This window comes from Suillus paluster (assembly GCF_016628075.1).
Source record: "Suillus paluster strain FC165 chromosome Unknown EDB91scaffold_29, whole genome shotgun sequence".
Classification (NCBI taxonomy): domain Eukaryota; kingdom Fungi; phylum Basidiomycota; class Agaricomycetes; order Boletales; family Suillaceae; genus Suillus; species Suillus paluster.
Window position 1 is genome coordinate 342,658 of NW_024537589.1, and position 14,761 is coordinate 357,418.

The 14,761-nt window shown below is 48.8% G+C and overlaps 6 protein-coding genes across 6 annotated transcripts; 1 reads left to right on the forward strand and 5 right to left on the reverse strand.

Moving 5' to 3' along the window:
- Positions 1 to 1,918: 1,918 nt before the first annotated feature.
- On the reverse strand, positions 1,919 to 5,813 carry EDB91DRAFT_1136458 (uncharacterized protein). Its single transcript, XM_041318837.1, has 4 exons — positions 5,415 to 5,813; positions 4,431 to 5,362; positions 2,130 to 4,383; positions 1,919 to 2,077 (listed from the first exon to the last, which is right to left on the reverse strand). Exons 1-3 carry the CDS (start codon positions 5,492 to 5,494, stop codon positions 2,414 to 2,416), a joined length of 2,982 nt encoding a protein of 993 aa, XP_041176758.1. The 5' UTR covers positions 5,495 to 5,813; the 3' UTR covers positions 1,919 to 2,077; positions 2,130 to 2,413.
- On the reverse strand, positions 5,805 to 6,222 carry EDB91DRAFT_397544 (uncharacterized protein). The gene has a single exon (XM_041327114.1). The coding sequence runs from the start codon at positions 6,120 to 6,122 to the stop codon at positions 5,841 to 5,843; it is 282 nt and encodes a 93-aa protein (XP_041176759.1). The 5' UTR covers positions 6,123 to 6,222; the 3' UTR covers positions 5,805 to 5,840.
- A 361-nt stretch (positions 6,223 to 6,583) lies between these two features.
- On the reverse strand, positions 6,584 to 8,793 carry EDB91DRAFT_397572 (cytochrome P450). Its single transcript, XM_041327115.1, has 15 exons — positions 8,662 to 8,793; positions 8,523 to 8,605; positions 8,382 to 8,469; positions 8,293 to 8,331; positions 8,068 to 8,227; positions 7,930 to 8,016; positions 7,763 to 7,877; positions 7,543 to 7,712; positions 7,304 to 7,484; positions 7,218 to 7,254; positions 7,049 to 7,167; positions 6,931 to 6,997; positions 6,788 to 6,883; positions 6,698 to 6,722; positions 6,584 to 6,644 (listed from the first exon to the last, which is right to left on the reverse strand). The coding sequence occupies exons 1-15, from the start codon at positions 8,663 to 8,665 to the stop codon at positions 6,620 to 6,622; spliced, it is 1,296 nt and encodes a 431-aa protein (XP_041176760.1). The 5' UTR covers positions 8,666 to 8,793; the 3' UTR covers positions 6,584 to 6,619.
- A 472-nt stretch (positions 8,794 to 9,265) lies between these two features.
- Positions 9,266 to 11,704, reverse strand: EDB91DRAFT_1082517 (cytochrome P450; the record flags this gene model as incomplete). Its single annotated transcript, XM_041315498.1, has 16 exons — positions 9,266 to 9,486; positions 9,538 to 9,654; positions 9,714 to 9,738; positions 9,794 to 9,897; positions 9,945 to 10,011; positions 10,063 to 10,181; positions 10,232 to 10,268; positions 10,318 to 10,498; positions 10,526 to 10,590; positions 10,622 to 10,726; positions 10,777 to 10,891; positions 11,079 to 11,238; positions 11,305 to 11,343; positions 11,405 to 11,492; positions 11,556 to 11,638; positions 11,689 to 11,704. 16 exons carry the CDS (start codon positions 11,702 to 11,704, stop codon positions 9,266 to 9,268), a joined length of 1,542 nt encoding a protein of 513 aa, XP_041176761.1.
- A 520-nt stretch (positions 11,705 to 12,224) lies between these two features.
- On the forward strand, positions 12,225 to 12,529 carry EDB91DRAFT_1054075 (CTAG/Pcc1 family; the record flags this gene model as incomplete). Its single annotated transcript, XM_041313800.1, has 2 exons — positions 12,225 to 12,349; positions 12,403 to 12,529. Coding segments are annotated over 2 exons (252 nt in total), but the record flags the coding sequence as incomplete, so codon positions are not given.
- EDB91DRAFT_1285310 (peptidase M24, structural domain-containing protein) lies at positions 12,395 to 14,153 on the reverse strand (the record flags this gene model as incomplete). The annotated part of the gene is made up of 7 exons (XM_041324786.1): positions 12,395 to 12,862; positions 12,914 to 13,128; positions 13,182 to 13,342; positions 13,400 to 13,677; positions 13,732 to 13,792; positions 13,844 to 14,003; positions 14,073 to 14,153. 7 exons carry the CDS (start codon positions 14,151 to 14,153, stop codon positions 12,634 to 12,636), a joined length of 1,185 nt encoding a protein of 394 aa, XP_041176763.1. The 3' UTR covers positions 12,395 to 12,633.
- Between the last annotated feature and the right edge of the window lie 608 nt (positions 14,154 to 14,761).

The window sequence follows — 14,761 nt, forward strand, 5'->3', positions numbered from 1 at the left end:
GATGCAGTGAACAAGGTTCATACAGCATCGAATTAATGAACTTCGAAATTCCAAGATACTCATGCTTCATGATACACAGCATGTGGTTGGCTGGCCAGGCTAACACGAGAAATACTCAGGCATAAGCGATCATTGCTGGCCCTGGCGATCACTTCCCAAATTTTTAGCGCAACTCATACGGTCGGCAATTCCACGAGTATTTTGGAGCTCAGCGAGACGCGCTCCACGTACTACACTGCGTACCGCATTGCATTCGCTTTTGGCTACATGGTAGGTTTGCCAGGTTCTATATATAGTATTGCGCTAATCTATTCGTGAAGAATCTCGACCTACTCGAGAGTCAACCTGGCGGCGAACATATAAATGGCAATCAGAATGCTGTTCGCGACAATGTACCAGTTCAGCTCGTGGCGCAAGACCTGGCCTGCACACAGACCCAGGGTCATCATATGCACGTGTCGGATAGCAGCATAGATCAATCCAGTCACTCAATGGTCGTGTTCGTGATAGGCCATGCCCCAAATGGTTTGATACTCGAAGCTTGCGATCTGATTGCATATATGTGGTGGAACAGCCTATCTGCCAACAAATTTCTGACAGACACACTCATAACAGTACAGCAAATTTAGGTGTCCGTGGCACACCTCTCTAACGCCTGCTTTCGCTTCCCGTATTCAAATACTATCCAAAGGTGTCTGATAAAAATCCACTTCATTCATGTGAGCGGTTGGTTAAACGGTTCAGTCTATTCAAATAATTGAACTTTACTCCTAAGGATCCGATCAAAGAATCCCGCTTTGCCAGAATGACACGCCTCCAGAGCCAGAAGTGTCCCTGTACAGAAAGCATGATCCGAAGAATTAAGTGAACAGACTCCCCGCAGGACGGCGATGTGACCCTAGATCTAACTTCGCACTTCGGACACCCATGGGCCCACTTATGCCCACACAATCGTAACTCACAATCAAGCTCAAACGAACAAATCACAGCACTCGAATTAATGTCTCACCTGTACGTATGATCCAGATAAAATAACGGCACGTTGCCAATTGAGAGGGGAACGTAGTAGCAATTCATTATGCAATCTACTCCTGAACAGTCTCTCCCATAGGTACCCCTCGTGGTTTCTCTGGCTACGGGTGTCCCCATGCGGCGCCATTGAACCCTATGTAAGTGAGTAAGGTTGTGACTTAGCTTATCGAGTTTCGTCGGAACTTAAGCGCCCCTTTTAGGACGTGCAGTGAAAGCCATGCTTTCTCCTTATCTTGGAAGAATTCCAACTATAGGTACTTAAGCTGAGACGAACCCTGAACCTTCTACCTCGGTCACCGGGCACTGCGAGCTCCAGCGATGACAGCACGGATAGCAATTCAAATTTCTTCTTGTGTAAGTGTTCTTACTATAGCGGCCGCAGCATTGTCTTGTGTCGGGGCTCTTGGCTAGCACAGGTACACTAAGCTTGACAGGGACAGGCTACCCACCCATAGTAGGTTGGTTTCGCATACTCTCACTCTGTCAGGGTATCATCGCATCGTGGTTGATGTGATCCGTGACTGCCAACGACAGGAGCGATAATTATTGTATTTTGTGGCGGCCGGGCCCCGGCTGACTATACTTACATATGTCAACAACCAAATAGCATGTCGTAACGATGATGAAGACAATGTAGTACAGCATGAGTGATTGTATGTTGTCTTCGTTCAACACAGGAACATGGGGTTGACTGGCTTACGAATGACAGACGTGGGCAGATCCTTCAATTAATTCTCTCATAGCCGCCAAGAGAAGGGCCCGTTTTCAGTAAATGGTTCTCGAACCGTTGGTCTCTTCTGTGCTATATTTTCATCACAGTAACCGCATGTAAGTGGAAGCAGGCTCATCGTTCAACTTCATCCACCGATGATGGTTGTTCAACAAGTACTAGCGTACTCGTCTCCATCGGCTTTCAATGCATGTCCCGATAGCATCACAATCACCGGTCCGTAACCAATCTTCTGACGTTCCCCTGTGGCAGTCATCTTGATCGTTGCGCGCATTACGCGCGCGAATGATCTACCTGCCAATCAGACACGCGTTGCTAGATACTATCAGTTGAGGTCATAGTCAGATGTATTTGAACCGTAACCCACGCTCCCTAAAAATGCCCAAGGCGCAAGGCATGGATCGAGGCCTCTAGTCACCAAAGGATTCTTTCAAATACATACATCCGTGGTCCGAAGGTATCATGGTTGGAGACGCTATCTCTGCAGTAGTATGTATATCATGCTGACCAAAAAAAAGAGAGCTGGAATAATTGTCGGTCATGTGGTATCTCGGGTACTAAAGCAACCGCAGGAAAGACAGGAGCGTAAGAAGTACAATTCCTTCCATAACCAGTCCAGACATTGGTAACAAAGGGGTAGAAGTCACAACATCACAATGTAGGCACACCACTGTCAGGGTTGGCAACGTACAATGATGCTCGCGGAGCCAGACCGTACTGAATACTTGGACGGGTACGCGAAGGCACTTCTTCTCGCTTGCGAGTATTCCGCGGAGGTGGAGAACGTTCCGCCTCCAGACTGTTTGTCATCCGCCGCTCGATCTCCTGAACCCTAGATGACACGGCATGAGTTGCGGACCTGGTGAGTCCAGAACCATACATGGAGGGGCTTCCAGCCCTCGAAGGTGGTTTGTGCTCCTTCGAGGAAGAAGACGGATGCGACGACGGAGATATGGCTGGAGAAGAGGTAAGCTTGGCTTGATCGGATGATATACCATCCAATATTCCATGTTCATTCGCATCAATCGAACAAATCGACGTTGTTCGGCGTGACGTAGACTCGTCCGATGCGATTCGCTGTACGACATCATAACTTCCACCTAGCCGCTCTGCGGCCTCAGTATTTGCTGTTCGGCCACTATGCACAGATGACGAGATCAAACGAACATGTTTATCTGTGTGCTCATATTTGGACTCAAGAGAGTCCGGGGAAGCCTTCGATTCCTCGATCGGCATGAGACGCGGAGCTGGGTTAGGGTCCCGTAAATCCAGCGGTTTCTGGCCGGTGGAATTGCGTCGATCAAGTAGAGATGTCTTCATGAAACGCGCCCACCAGCTGCCTGATCGACGAATGGGGCTCGAAGGAGGTGAATACGAGTCAAGGATGGACGAGTGGCGCTGTGAGGGTGTAGTAATTGCAGAGTACGAGATGGGAGGCGTCGCAGGACTATAAGTCGGCTGCGAGAGAAAGCTTGATTGGGAGTAAGTATTGGTGGAAGAAGGACCTTTGGAAGATGGATTATCGTGTGACGAGCCAGGACATGATGCTAGGGTGTTGGCTGAGTCGGATGCGACCCCATGCAAAGGACTAAGGGTGTGAATGGGTGCAGAAATAGGTAGTAGGGTCCCCAGTGGGCGAAGGGGTGGTGGGTCTCGGTTCCCATCGTCAACATCAATGTTGTCGTACTCGCCACAAGGTTTGAGTGCATCATGATGTGGCCGATACAAGTCGTACTCTCCATCATCTGGCACAGGATCTGAGAATGGATCTGAGTACGACCATGAACTACCATCTCGTCCATGGAGGTGGCCGTTGGTGGGCATCGTTATGTCGATGTTGCACGAGTTATTGTCTTCGTGTATCAGTCCCTCGTGGTCACCCTCAATCTTCTCCCATCCATCCCAATCTCGGTCGCTATTGCCAGCACTTGGCGCCCTGGAAATCATACCGCGCACCATTGCCCCCATCGAGCGCATTGACCATGCACTAGCCCCGCCGCTCCCTTCCCTGCGTGACATGCCCGGAGGATTGTCCCACCCGAATTGCCGCGTGTCTTCGTCGGCAAACATGTCACGGCGCGGGCGAGGTGGCTCAGAAGAACTGTGTTTGCTTAACCCAAGATGAGCAAGAACTGCAGCCAGCGGGAGCGCGGGTGCATCTGAAATTCTGTGACTCCTCTGAGGTTCTTTCTCGTCCGAACCCACAGACAATATAATGGCGCTACCACCATCAGTACTGTCGTGCTCCGGGTCACCACCGAGGAAGAAGAATTTCCCATTGCTCGAAGGCGAACGTCTCCGTGAACGTTTGATATACCAGACAGTGACGAGTCCACCAGCGACAAGCCCAAGGATGCCAAAGGTAGTGCCTACAGCGATAGCGGTTACTTTGGCTTTACTGGAGCTGGAATCAGCACCGGCAGTGCTCGTTGGGTACACCGTTGAGGGAGCGCCTGCACTTCCCCCACTTGACCCAGAGCTACCAGTTTGAGAAGGTGCAGGAAGTGAATTGATGGCCGGGGTCGAACCCGCAGGTGGCGGGCTATAAGAGGTCACCATGGACGAGGTGGAGGGGTCGTATATTTCCATAGTGGCAGATGCGGGGGCAGAAGATCCGTAACCTGTGTTCGATCAGAAATGAGTGAAGAGCTAACAGGGAGTGACTCACCAAAGGCAAAGAACACTTGGCCATTATATTGTATTGCCAGATGGTCTTTGCGAGCGCCGAGTTGCTGAAGAGACTGGGCTTCTTGCCAGACCATTGGATTTTGGTTGGTATTTAGTATCCATCCATCACTATAAGTTGTTTGTAATTGGCTGTCGCCTCCCCCATGAATAAGGATTTCTCCAGTAGCAAGGACAACGGCTGCGAAATCGCGGCGTGGATTTGGCAGGGTAGAAGTCGAGACGGATATCATGTCCCATGCGAGGGTTGCCTGTGTCGTGTCAAGAAACCAGACGGTATTCAGAGGTACAAGTTCCCCGCATGATGCACAATATCCACCCAAGACAAGCAATCGTCCGTCAGGAAGGACGAGCGATGCATGTCCGTAAATTTCGGGCGGAGCATTACCACCAGATGGAAGCATTACGAACATCTGTGACGCAGGGTTGAATAGATAGTGATCAGAGAATGAATTTCCGGACCCATCGGCCTTCTCGCCCCCAACGATCCAGACCTTTCCGCCAGTTGACGATGCTGAATGACGAATCCTCCTCATTGGTTCACCAGCCCAGCTCTGGGGCTCAACGAAGAATGAAGGGTCCGTGCGATCGTAAGCGGAAACGACTGTGGCAGAATCGTTAAGGGAAGTGAGAACTGTTTGGGAATTCGGTCCTGGTTGACCACCGAAAAGCAGGAATGAAGATATATTAAATGCAGATAAGGTGTGCCATCCTAGAGCGAGAGAAGAGCTCGTCGTGGTTGTATTTGAGAGCAGTTGCCAAGGCGGGGACGTGGCACTGAAGGATGTGGAAAGGTCGAGTAGCAATAGTTCTGATGTGGGGGGTGCAGATGTGTATGAGTATTGATCATACTGATCTGTCAGACCTCCGTGAACATAAAGAACATTTTCCAGTAAAGCCGCCGCTTGTCCCCATCTATCGTAATATATCACCGTCAACTGGGCGTCAACAAACACGACTCGCGTACCTAGGCAGTGGAGTATATTGAGCTAAGGCAAGTGGTAACAAGTAGTGCAGCACTACCGCTGTGCGCCAACTACTAGTCATAGCATATATGACCCTATCCTGATTCCTGGTCAGCGGCCTGTGCAAAGAATTGAGGCAATTGACAGAAAGGTTCGAGGAACGTATAAGTTAGTTGTAAGAGCAGGATATATGTCGTTTTGTCGTGAAATATCGTCACGTAGAAGGAAGCTCTGGAGTCAAGCTGGTGGACTCTGGAGAGGACCGACTTACTTACCATGTTCGATCCGTTTCATATGTACAACCAGAACCCACGGGTAGGGCCAGAGCATGGGTCGCGAACATCCACGTGATTTGAAATTCACAAAAGCACTGCACACCTAAAAATGCGAATTTGCAGAAATGGTCTTGTAACCCGCTCACAAGACGCTTACAAGGGTTTTGTTCTGGTTAGCTCAGGTCTGCGTTCGTAAACGCTCAGTTTGGTTATGTTGAGACTGATTATCAAGGAACAGTGTCTGGACTCTGTTACTAGTAGGCCATGCGATAATCTTGTAGTAGTATATACAACAACTTGCTTTCTACGCTGTAACGATGTAGTCCTTTCTACGAGGAATATTGTGGTGCCTGCGACGGTCCAATGCGCAACACGTACTCTCACCATCGCCGTAAGCATCAAACTTCTTTTTGACAAGCGAGAAAAATGGGTCATTCGCAGATGTAGGCTTGTAGCTAGCAGCCACAACCCACAGAACTATCGGAGGTAAAGAACCACTACACCAAACGCCATACTCTGTACTGCTACAGATAATAGATAATCATCCATAAATTACATAAAAATGTCTTTAAACCCGCTTTACAAATGTCAGTGGAACATCCCTGACACCCAATGTCAGATTCATTGTAGCCTGCATGACCCTTGTGCGCCATTCCTCTGTGGTTTCCTTCTCTCCGGTGGAGACGTTGACAGACAGGAGGGGCTCGACGCGCCAGTCGCGTAGAAGCAATACTAGGAGACAAACAGCCTCAGTCGTTGCGAACTTCTTGCCGAGGCAGGAACGTGGCCCTGGAACAAGTGATGAGCGATACGAACGAAACCAGCAACAGTGATACATACCGACGCTAAAAGCAGTGTGATCTTCCGCGTCCGCAGTAGCTTCTTTGCTCGTTCGGTCCACACACCATCGTGCAGGTTTGAACTCTTCTGGATCAGAGAAATACCGTGGGTTGTAATCTAGTCATCGTGCAGGATTAAAAATGATACAAGAACGAAATGGCCACACGCACGGACGCCAACCATATCGACCACGACCTATTCATCCAGAGCATGAGCCAGGCAACCATCCTCCATAAATGAGTTACAGCTTACGTGTGTACCTTTCTTAACAGGCAACATTTTCGGGTCTTCACCCATGCCTGAAAGATTGAGCACAGTGTCTTCCTTTGCCTCCCTTATGAGAAATACACCGGAAGCTGGGGAAAGGCTCAGTTTGGAACGGACAGAAAAAAAATTCACATACGGAACATTCTGACCCCTTCATAAAATGCGGCGAGAGCCTTGTCTAGTTTTCCATAGTCGTCGAATGTCTGAAAATGACGTTAGGTATATCGGAGATGTCTGATTTCGGAAAGGCTCACGATCTCGCCATTTTCGCGCCCTTTAGTGACTTCGCGGATTTGCTCGACTATCTCTTCCTGCATGGATGGGTATAATGATAAGAAGCCAAGAGTGGCTGCCAGAGTGTGTGCAGTGGTCTCTGTAAAGAGTTACTCGAGATCCCAGCATAATCAACGAAACGAAACGCACCATGACCAGCAAATAGTAACGCAAATATATTCCCGATCTGCAACGACCGTTCAGCAAATAATCTCCAACAAATGTCAAAACTATACCAATTCATTGTCGTCCAAATGCATTTTGCCCCCGTCATCTTCGCTCGCTCGAACAAACAACGAAAGGACGTCTTTCGCTGTGTCGGCGCCTGCAGAGGAATTTATGGCCTCACGCCTCGCCTGGACGTGTGAATTCATGAATGCCCTCATGGTATCGAACGCTTGGCGGGTACGGCGAACCCTGTGGATCGGAACGTCAATGGCTTGCTCACTCAATACATTTGAGTAGGAAGAACTACCATGGTAGCGGCAGTTTCCAAGCCCACTTTGGAGCTGCAATCGCAAAGAGATTGTTAACCGTTATGATTTCCAAGCACTGCTGGATGGACATTTGTCCATCGTGAGAGGGGGGCTCTGCCCATGAAAATGGGAGACCGAAGCCGCAGGTGGCAATGATGATGAGGGTGAACTATGAATAGTGAGCCCCAAGGACGGACACAGTTGCACCAAGACACGAACCTTGAACGTCAGTGATTGGACACGTGGAACGTCTATCGTCGCTTTCTCTGCCCACCTTTCACACTCGATCATGTCGGCATACACTTTTTGTGTAGCATTCCAGACAAGTTTATAGCTGTTAGAATAGGTCATGGTAGGCTTCTCCCGCAACCAAACATAACACGTACATGTCGTTGTTAAATGCAGGTGCAGCGATCCTCCTGTGCTTCCTCCACTGATCCTGTTCCACAACAACGATACTGGGGCCCCAAAACCTGACATTCATCAGGATGCTACCGTGATTTAACAGAGGGGAGTTGACTCACAGAAACGCACGACTCATATCATCAGTCTTCCCAAATACACCCGTCTTATGACCAGCCGTCACGACCTGCTTGGTGACCTCCATAGATTGCGTATACAGTGTCGGTGCACCAGAGAAAAAGGGTACCACCGAGACAGTGTCATTTCCAAAGCGACGATAGACTATTGGCAAATGGGGAGAACAGTAAATATGTTACACTTGCAGTAGTAAGAATGTCTGCGCTTACTGTTTCTAGTATGCCTCCACGTCCAGACGAAGATTAAACCTGGTGGGTTGCATTAGGAAATAGTCCCGCAGTTTGAAGATCCAACATACCTGGGTTCCATGACCTTTCTGGTACGACCGCACCTAGCAAACTGAGAGGTTGAAATGGCACCCGTAAGCCCGGAAGGTAATCCACCGCCTGAACGGAAGATCTTGGTCACAGAGAAGTATGAGGTCACATAATATTCGCACCTTCAGACCGGACACGAACTTCAAGACCTTTGAGATCGTAAATGCTGTGACCAGCGCAGTCGTCGCAGTCGTCCAAGATAAATCTGCGCGGACTTTCAGGTTCAGTTCATATTCGGCTTATCTAAATGAACGTACTAACCCATTCTTGACTTTATGAATTACGAACACTTGACAAATACGGTACGTACAACGCCAAGGCTTTCGAATCGAGTTTCCGAATATATGGAACCGAGTATTATGTGACACGGCCGGGGCACAACAACGAAGACCGTCAAAACGAGGGTGTGAGCATAATCGTGTGCTGGCCAATGGCCAATGACCGCATCAAGTTTCCCAAGCTGCGGACTGATATATTTGATACACAGAGCCCTCGGACTCGTTCAAGTTGAATATATGGTACAGTCCCCTAATCAGCCCCAGCGGACAAAGTTATCGTAAATCATATGGTCAGCCTCGAGATCTCATCCAAAGCTACCATACGAGTCCGCGCACTTTTGCCATGGACGGTAATGGTCCCATCGCGTATGTGTCCACAAGAAGAATCGAACGCATCGCATATATCATTATGCATTCAAGTTGAATAAAACGCAGGTAATTCGCGACTTCAACACTTCGACTGGCAAGGCTGACGACGAACGACTTTCTGGAGTGTCCGTGTCCTTGCCATGCCGAAGGTGCCGGTGCCAAAGCTTTATACAAGTACGATGGCATAACTACCAGGCCTTGCAAGAAATTAAATATCCTCAAACCCGCTTTACAAATGTCAGTGGAACATCTCTGATGCCCATTGTGAAATTCATTTTAGCCTGCATGACCCTCGCGCGCCATTCCTCTGTAGTTTCCTTCTCCCCAGTGGAGACGTTGACAGACAGGAGGGGCTCGACGCGCCAGTCGCGTAGAAGTAGTACCAGGAGACAGACGGCTTCAGTCGTCGCGAACTTCTTGCCGAGGCACGAGCGCGGCCCTTGGACCAGTGTTGAGCGATACGAACGAAACCAACAGCAACGATACATACCGATGCTAAAAGCAGTGTGATCCTCCACATCCTCAATAACTTCTTTGCTCGTTCGGTCCGCACACCATCGTGCAGGTTTGAACTCTTCTGGGTCAGAGAAATATCGTGGGTTGTAATCTAGTATTAGTGATCCTGTGGGGTTAAAGATGATCCAAAAACGAAATGGCTACACGCACGGAGGCCAACCATGTCAACCACGACCTATTCATCCAGAGTATGAGCCGGGCAACCATCCAGAGTGTGACATGCAGCTTACATATGTACCTTTCAAAATTGGCAACATTTTCGGCTCTTCACCGATGCCTGAAAGATTGAGTACAGTGTCTTGCTTTGCCTCCCTCATGAGATATACACCAGAAGCTGAGGACAGCTCAGTTTGCAACTGGTCAGAAGAAAAAATCGCTTACGGAACATTCTGACCCCCTCATAGAATGCGGCGAGAGCCTTGTCTAGTTTGCTATAGTCGTCGAATGTCTGAAAGTGAGGTTAGGTATATCGGAGGCGTCTGATTTCGAACAGACTCACGATCTCGCCATTTTCGCGCCCCTTAGTGACTTCGCGAATTTGTTCGACTATCTCTTCCTGCATAGATGGGTGTAATGATAAGAAACCAAGAGTGGCTGCCAGAGTGTGTGCAGTGGTCTCTGTAAAGAGTTACTTGAAACCCCAGCACGATCAACGTGACGAAACGTACCATGACCAGCAAATAATAACGCAAATATATTCCCGATCTACGACAACCGTTCAGCAAATAATCTCCAATAGATTATAAAATGGTACCAATTCGTTGTTGTCCAAACGCATTTTTTCCGCCTCATCTTCGCTCGCTCGAACAAACAATGAAAGCAAGTCTTTCGCTGTGTCATCGCCTACAGAAGAATTTATAGCCTCACGCTTCGCCTGGACGTGTGAATTCATGAATGCCCTCATGGTATCGAAACCTTGGCGGGTACGACGAATCCTGTGAATCGGAAAGTCAATGACTTACTCACTCGATGCATTCGAGTAGGAAGAACTACCATGGCAACGGCAGTTTCCAAACCCATTTTGGAGCTGCAATCGCAAAGAGATTGTTACCGGTTACGATTTCCATGCACTGGTGGATGGCCATTTGTCCATCGTGAGAGGGGGGCTCTGCCCATGAAAATGGGAGACCGAAGCCGCAGGTGGCAATGATGATGAGGGTGAACTATGAATAGTGAGCCCCAAGGACGGACACAATTGCACCAAGACACGAACCTTGAACGTCAGTGATTGGACACGTGGAACGTCTATCGTCGCTTTCTCTGCCCACCTTTCACACTCGATCATGTCGGCATACACTTTTTGTGTAGCATTCCAGACAAGTTTATAGCTGTTAGAATAGGTTATGGTGGGCTTCCCCCGCAACCAAACACAACACGCACGTATCGTGATTAAACGCAGGTGCAGCGATCCTCCTGTACTTCTTCCATTGATCGTGTTCTGCAGCAACAATATTGGGGCCCCAAAACCTGTCATTCATCGGGATGCTGTTATTTAACAGAGGGAGATCAACTTACCGAAGCCCACCACCCATATCATCACTCTTCCCAAATACACCCATCTTCTGACCAGTTGACACGACCTGCCTGGTGACTTCCATAGATTGTGTATACAGTGTCGGTACGCCAAAGAGAAAAGGTACCACCGAGACGGTGTCATTTCCAAAACGACGATAAACTAGCAGCGAACAGGGAGAACAGTGAATACGCCAAACGTGCAGTCACTGAGGATGTCTGCGCTTACTATTTTTGGTATGTCTCCACGTCCAGACGAAGATGAAACCTAGTGGATTGCATTAGGCAATAGTCCCGCAGTTTTGAAGAGAAGATTCAATTGAACATACCTGGGTTCCATGACGTTTCTGGTACAATTACACCTAGCAAACTGAGAGGTTCAAATGGCACCCGTAAGCCTGGGAGGTAATTCACTGCCTGGGACGGAGAGATTACTATCAATTATGGTCACAGAGAACGATGAGGTCGTGAGATTCCTACCTTCAGACCCGATACTAACTTGAAGACCTTTGAGAACGTGAAAGCTGCGACCAGCGCAGTCGTCGCAGTCGTCCAGGATAATGCTGGCACGAGAGATTCAGCTCATATTCAGGTTATCAAGGAAGCAACTGACCCATTCCTGTCTTCATGAATTACGACCCCACTATTTACGCAAATAAAGCTTCGGGTTGACCGTATGGAACCGAGTCACTATCCGAGCAGACTGGGGCCCACAAGAGAACCTTTATGATCGCCTTGTGGGGATACGATGAACTTGGTGAGCGACGCGCAAAAGAGGATGGGCGCAGAGAAGAGAGAATGGGGTGATGTCCTGCGAGTCGTGTCTTTTTGAATCGGGCGGTTCAAGTTACCAGTTACTAGTTCATGGCGTCCTAAATAATCAGCCATGGCGGTGTCTTAGTCTCCCCTAGATAGACAGTAGACGAATGAAGTCTTCAAATAAAGACTTGGTTGAGTTGACTGTTACTGACACGCAGTGCTTGTCTTCAGCTAATAAGCACAATATTACCTTAACGTTAACTTACAGCACTACTAGCGGCTAAGCAGATTACTTGCTGGCCACCATCATCATGGCCGAATCATCATGGCATACGGTGTAAGTGTGTTGTTTCCATCTTCCAATCTCATCCAAAACTGAACCATAGCACCATACGGGTCCCCTTTGCGAACCCAAAACACGCAACGATAGCGATGCAAGTGATTGAAGTAGATCCAGAGCTTCAGCGGGAAGCCGTCAAACGTACTTTGACTGTGGATGGTAATGATCTCGTCGCGTACGTGTTTATAAGAGGAATCACGCCCATCGCACATACTGAACGAAACGCAGGTCATTCGCGACTTTGACAGTTCGGCTGGCAAGGCTGACGACGAACGGCTTTCTGGAGAATGTCGATCTAGTCGCCCGGACTATCGGCGAGTTTGGAGAAGACTCGGAACGAAAACCAGTGACATGAAGAGGAAAGTAATGGTTCGTGAGGGAGACAGAATTCTCTTCGTCTTCATCGTACAGAAGTTCATTGATCGTCGAACAGCGATCGTTTACACTATGTTATATATCTTATGCGTCCGCGTCACCCTCAGCTTCTTTTGCCTTCTTCTTGTTCTTTCTGCTCTCACGAAGGGATTTGGACAAAAGGCCTTTGAGCTCATCGTCTTCCAACTCCTTCTCAGTCTTCACCAGCTCCGGCTTGTACCACAGCGGTGGGTGAGTCAGCAGCAGCGGACCAGCAGGAACTAATGCGATCGTGAAGTGGAATGCTGCCACAAACGTGTTTGCAGGGGTGTACCTACGGCAATGTCATTAAGAGTGTTAGGGGACAAGGATGTGTTACACGTACACGATTTCATAAGGCTTGATCAAGCCATGTTGCACGGCCTCCTGAAGACCAAGTCTTGCTCTCTTCTCATCTTCCAGCGCACGAACGTTGAATGGGAAAGCGCCAGCCTTTTTCTGCACTTCCGAGAACACAGCACGCGAGTTCTTCATCTTCAATTGATACGTTACTGAGCTATCTTTTTGGTAAATAGTCGTCCGAGAATCCTCGAGACGTGCCTGTCGAATATTCAGCGATCGAGGTTCATTTCCGTTCGTAGTCAGCATCAGACCTTGCCATCTTCTCCTGAAGAAATGAGGATATCGATTCCATAGACCTCATCTTCTGCGAACGTAATCGCCTCGGTATCACGTCTCTGCGTTTCGTTCGGATTGAGAATAATGCGCTTCTTGCCATCGATCACATTTTGCGTCTGTTGACAGGAGAGCATGCCTGGATCCGTCACATCAGATTCGCACCGCCCACACTTGAGTTCATCACAAAATTCACCTTCGACAGGCTTGCAATCCCAGGCCGCAGCCGCTTTCGCGACAGCATCGGTAACCGTAAAGTTTTTATTTCCGACCTTGACGAGCCTCATGGCGATCTCAGCTGCATGCCAAGCTGCCTTGATCACATCCGCTTGTCTGCCAGTCACGGGTTCCTGTTCTGATGCGCCGATGACGATGGTCTCCGCACTGATAGCAGCGAAACCGTCAATGTGTGCACCGATGTGGAGCTTTACCACATCGCCTTTAGCAAGTGCCTGGGACGATAGGGGATCTGATCTAAAGAAAGTGATGTTTGAAGAAAGTTTCACAGTGAAATATAAAATCACGCACGCCAGGGGGGAGAAGTGGGAAACGATGTTATTTACAGAAATGGATGTCGGGAATGCAAGACCTTTTGAAAAACGTCATAAACATCATTTCCGAAACATGAAAAATAACGCACCCTTGCTCATTTTAACGCCTTTCACGACTTTGTTGTAAACGCCACCAGTCCCCTCCTCGATGAACTTGTCGCCCTCGATACAAAGATCGATGATCTTTGCGCCCTCGACGCAGAGCTCGATCAGCTTCTTCATAACATCGTTTACGATGTCACCGGCAGCCTGCAAGACATCGCAGCAGCCATTCGATCAAACTTGGCGAACAAAGGAAGGTGATGACGCCCTCCATACCTTGTACTTTGTGACATCGGCTTCACTGATCAGCCGGGTTTTTTCAGCGGGCTTTGGTGCGTCTGTGGTAGCCTCAGCCATGTTGTAGGATTAATGCAAGAATAGGAATAATCAAAAGAAGAGAGCTGCACGCGAGGATTGGAGAGATTGACTTGCAGGATTAGTGTTCCCGATATGGTATGTCTCTTTCCTCATCGGTCAGAGGCACAAACCACGTGTGGCACTCCGAGCCTACAATGTCGTCCGACCTTTCAACTTTCGAGGTCTGACTTAAGTCTGACTACGGGAGAGTACTGTCATTAACATCGAGCAAGCAAGCTAGCAAGATTATTCGTACCCAATTACCGCATCTTCCGAACACCAGCACGCATTCTCGAATTCCAGAGTCCAGACAGTTCATTCATTTGATTTTTTTCAAGCTCACTCAAACGCAGCAGGGGATTGGAATTTACTGACATCTCCTCATGTGGGATTGGCCGTGACCACTGACCATATGTTAGCCACCAATTGAACATGTGGAGATGTCTGGACCATTCATCTGGGATATCGTAGAACATTTTCTTTCTTTCTTTTGTCGACTCGTGAAGGCGGGTATTCTAACCTGCACACACATTACTAGTGCCAGCGCAATTCTGACCCCATGCCCGCTCTACCCGACCCGCGCACCACCCCAGGCTACACCCAGGCCT

What these genes read in the sequence shown, in the direction of transcription:
- EDB91DRAFT_1136458 (XM_041318837.1), bottom strand. Translation starts at nt 5,494, where the DNA reads ATGACTAGTAGTTGGCGCACAGCGGTAGTGCTGCACTACTTGTTACCA. An exon ending in CAATATACTCCACTGCCTAG is followed by an intron (nt 5,363 to 5,414) that starts GTACGCGAGTCG and finishes ATATTACGATAG; the next exon opens with ATGGGGACAAGCGGCGGCTT. An exon ending in CCAAGTGTTCTTTGCCTTTG is followed by an intron (nt 4,384 to 4,430) that starts GTGAGTCACTCC and finishes GATCGAACACAG; the next exon opens with GTTACGGATCTTCTGCCCCC.
- EDB91DRAFT_397544 (XM_041327114.1), bottom strand. Translation starts at nt 6,122, where the DNA reads ATGACCCATTTTTCTCGCTTGTCAAAAAGAAGTTTGATGCTTACGGCG.
- EDB91DRAFT_397572 (XM_041327115.1), bottom strand. An exon ending in AGTTCGTGTCCGGTCTGAAG is followed by an intron (nt 8,470 to 8,522) that starts GTGCGAATATTA and finishes TCTTCCGTTCAG; the next exon opens with GCGGTGGATTACCTTCCGGG. An exon ending in TGAAGGGGTCAGAATGTTCC is followed by an intron (nt 6,884 to 6,930) that starts GTATGTGAATTT and finishes GCCTTTCCCCAG; the next exon opens with CTTCCGGTGTATTTCTCATA.